This window comes from Manduca sexta, chromosome 8 (genome assembly GCF_014839805.1).
Source record: "Manduca sexta isolate Smith_Timp_Sample1 chromosome 8, JHU_Msex_v1.0, whole genome shotgun sequence".
NCBI classification, from domain to species: Eukaryota; Metazoa; Arthropoda; class Insecta; order Lepidoptera; family Sphingidae; genus Manduca; species Manduca sexta.
Genome location: NC_051122.1, coordinates 5,064,064 through 5,068,024, shown reverse-complemented (window position 1 = coordinate 5,068,024; position 3,961 = coordinate 5,064,064). Strand labels below are relative to the sequence as shown.

At 56.7% G+C, this 3,961-nt stretch overlaps 1 protein-coding gene across 1 annotated transcript; it reads right to left on the bottom strand.

The window, feature by feature from the left end:
* Positions 1 to 3,301: 3,301 nt before the first annotated feature.
* Positions 3,302 to 3,757, bottom strand: LOC119188668. The gene has a single exon (XM_037436562.1). It carries the CDS (start codon positions 3,755 to 3,757, stop codon positions 3,302 to 3,304), a length of 456 nt encoding a protein of 151 aa, XP_037292459.1.
* Positions 3,758 to 3,961: the final 204 nt, after the last annotated feature.

The window sequence follows — 3,961 nt, the reverse complement described above, 5'->3', positions numbered from 1 at the left end:
TGTTAAGGTATATTTTAAAAGATTTTCTATACTATATTTTTACTTAAAACTTATTTTTACTTAAAACACACACTCTAAGTAATCTATCTATACGACAAAATTGTTCCGTTGAAAACATGACTTCTATGAATTACTTAAATTTTTCACACCAAATCCATTTATGTCAAATAAAAATCGCACGACTCGTTTCAAAGGTCAACTAACGCTCGCTTTATATAATTTGGTATTACGGCAGACTCAGTGCAGTAAGCATTACTGCAAAACTTGAAATTGGGTTCTTTATTTGGTCTTGCATAGTCCACACGGGCGTACTCACGAAAAAACCTGTCATTTAAAGAATAACCTTATTATGTAGTAAAAATAAGGTTATATTCCCGTGACACGCGTAATGTCATGTTTGCCGGCAAACATTCCGATCATAAATGGGTTAATGAAATATACACTAATGTTTGCGACACTGCCGACATGGAAACTTCTTCGGTATTAGTCACACTATAGGTACATACCTATCACTACATAGTATAAAACAAAGTCGCTTTCTCTGTCCCTATGTGTGCTTAAATTTTTAAAACTACGCAACGGATTTTGATGCGGTTTTTTTAATAGATAGAGTGATTCAAGACGAAGGTTTATATGTATAATAACATCCATTAAATAGTGGAGAAATATGGCACCCGTGCGAAGCCGGGGCGGATCGCTAGTATTTTATAAAAACTATCTCATCTATCTGTTGCGTTCATTTATTTTTAGGAATTACACAAAAATATTAAATATGTAATCATTTTTAAGAGTAAGATATCCGTATATTTCAAAATGAAAATCAAATAAAAAAACTCATATCCTTCCCGGGGTCTTTTTTTTTTTTTTTTTTTTTTACGTAGGTAAATCGTCAGTTGACTATCTCCCGCCTTGGGATGGGCGGGAGGGCGTGTCAGACTTTTACCGACTAAGAACCTACGGTGTTCCCATCCTTTGCCTATGTGCCTAGGTCCAAGATCCGGTGGCATTTGAGACCTAGGCAGGCACCGGCCCTAAGGGGCCCCGCAAATTACTCTGACACTGCTCTTCGAGGCACGCGTGGAACACTACGCGCCGAACACACGGGCCGTTGGGGTGTTTCGGGCGACGGGCTACCCAATGCTCGTCACCCGACGGTCCGCGCCTACGGAGGCCGACGATCCTCAGCAGACGTTCGACGCCCGCGTCTTGTGCGTCTGCCGTGGCGGATGGGACGTTGGGCGCTTTGGCGCCGTATCCGCTCCGCCACCTCCTTTGCGAGCATCACGTCCTCGCAGAAGGAGGTGACTGCGTCCCACTCTCTCGCCCCGGAGCATGGCTTCTACCAGGCCCCGACGCGAGAGGTCTCCGCCACCGATGGCCGTTGTGAGAACACGGCGGGGCTCAGCCCAAGCTGGGCACACCTCCACCGTATGCTCCACCGTGTCCTCCGGCCGATCCGCACAGTAAAAACACGCGGGCGTATCCTCCACCCGGATCCGATACAGGTACCTGCCGAAGCAGCCGTGACCGGTCAGTACCTGCGTCGTCCGGAATGAGAGGACGCCGTGACGTCTCGTCAGCCACACCTCGAAGAGGGGACTTACCGCCGCTATAGTGGCGTGCCCAGCCAAGGGTTGCGACAGTCGTTGTCGCCATTCCGCCATGAGGTTCTGCCGGAGCTCCGTCCGCCGCGCGGCAATTTGTCGCGGTAGCGGAGCTACGCCCCGGCTATGCGCCTCCCCGCGCCACACATACAGTGACGCAAGGACCTTCGCCTCGAGACCCCATGGCGGTAGTCCGGCAAGGAGGCCCGCCGCCTCGCAGGAGATCGTGCGGTATCCCCGTATCAGCCGTATGGCCATCGCTCTTTGTGGCGCGTTCAGAAAGCGGCCTTGCCGCCGCGCCACAGCTGCGGACCACACGGGGGCACCGTACAGGGCCATGGACCGCACGACTCCTGCGTAGAGCCGCCGGCAGGGAGCATTGGCCCCCCAGGTTTTGGCAAAAGACGCCGCATTATGCAGGTGAATTTTACCAACCTGGGAGCCAAAAGGCGGATGTGCTCCTTGAAGTTCCACCGGCTGTCGAGGACGAGTCCCAGGTACTTCATCGTCGACCCGACGCCGATGTGAACCCCTCCTGCCGTGATCTGGAGACCCGGAGGTGGCGCGTTCCCCCGGCCATGAAAGCACATGGCCTCGGATTTGTGCAGCGCCACCTCGAGTCCCAGTTGCCGGATTCTCTCAACGACTGTCGCAACCCCAATTGTAGCCGCGTCGACCGCCGCCTGATGCGACCCCCCGTGAGCCAAAACTAGCGTGTCGTCAGCGTAGCATACCACGCTGACGCCGCTCGGGAGGTCGGTGCGCAGCACCAGTCGTATCCGATGTTCCACAAGAGCGGCCCCAGAACCGAACCCTGCGGAACACCGCACGACATCTCTCGCCTGATCCATTCCCCTTGGCGACCGGGGTAAATGACGGCCCTATCCGTCAAGTAGGCCCCGACAACGCGACGGAGGTAGGCCGGCACCCGGTGATACCGGAGTGCCTCCCTGATACAACTCCAGGGCAGGGTATTAAAGGCATTGGCGATGTCAAGCGACACCGCCAAGACGACCCTACCCCGGGAAACAGCATCCCCGTCGCGAGAGACCTCACGCGCATGATGGCATCCACAGTAGAGCGCCCTCTGCGGAAGCCAAATTGGCTGTCCGCAAGATCCGGCCCAACCCTCGTCAGGTGCTCGACGAGGCGGTCTGAAATAACTCTTTCGAAGAGCTTGCCCACCTCGTCGAGCAGGACGATGGGCCGGTATGCGGACGGACTGTCCGCGGGGCGCCCATGCTTCGCGATGAGGACCAGTTTCCCCGTCTTCCAACGAAGTGGAAACTGGCCCCTCTCCAAACATGCCGTGAGGAACCTCTGAAGTCGAGGCCCGAGATCCCCCAAGGCCAGGACCCAGGCTTTTCCAGGCAAGCCGTCGGGCCCTGGGGCGGTGTTCTTGGCCTTCATCTTGGCCACCGCCACCCTCAAGTCTACCCCGGTCACCGCGGGAACAGTGACGTCGTCGTCGTGGTCCATGCCGGGCGCCGCCGAAGGCGGAGCCATGGGCGGAGGAGCGTGCTCCCCTAGTGCAGGGAACAGAGCGCCAACGACGCCCTCGACCAGTTCCTGCCGGAGACTCTGCGTCAGTGGGGGCGCCCAGATGCGGAGCTTGCTCCGCACCATTTTGTAAGGACGTCCCCACGGGTCTGCGTCAAGAGACTCCAGCAGCTCCTGGTGGGCGCGATTCTTAGACTCTAGAATCGCGCCCGAGAGAGCGTCTTTGCGTCTCTGTACCCCTGGTATAGCTCCGCCTCTCGAGCCACCGCATCCACAGGCCGGATGCGGATTTGGCGGTACCTGGTGTACCGGCGTCGCGCGGCATAGCACGCCGCCTGGAGCGATGCCAGCTCCCGCGACCACCAGTACACCTTGCGCCGCGCTTGGCTTCGGCGGACTCGGGGCATTGCCGAGTCGCAGACAGAGGACATAGCCTCCCGGAACCAGTCGGCCTCGTTATTCACATCGTCCGGCCTGACCGGTGCTTGCACCCAGGACTGGACGATGGAGGCTTCCAGGAGGAGCTCCCTGTCCAGCTGTCTCAACGCCCAACGTGGACCACTTGGGGCCCGTCGGACTGGCGCGCTCGAGGGATCGGTGGAGACGTCGAACCGGATATACCGGTGGTCCAACAGCGTCTCCACCGCCTCCATTACTCGCCAGTCGACAACACGCTGCGACAATGCGGGGCTGGCAAACGAAATGTCCACCACGGACTCACCCCGCATCCGCACACACGTGGCGACGGAACCCCTGTTGAGGACGTCCAGGCCAACCTCCAAGGCCCAGTCTCAACCATTCGCCCCCGTACATCCGTGTACCGGGAACCCCAAGCCTGGCTCTTGGCGTTGAAGTCC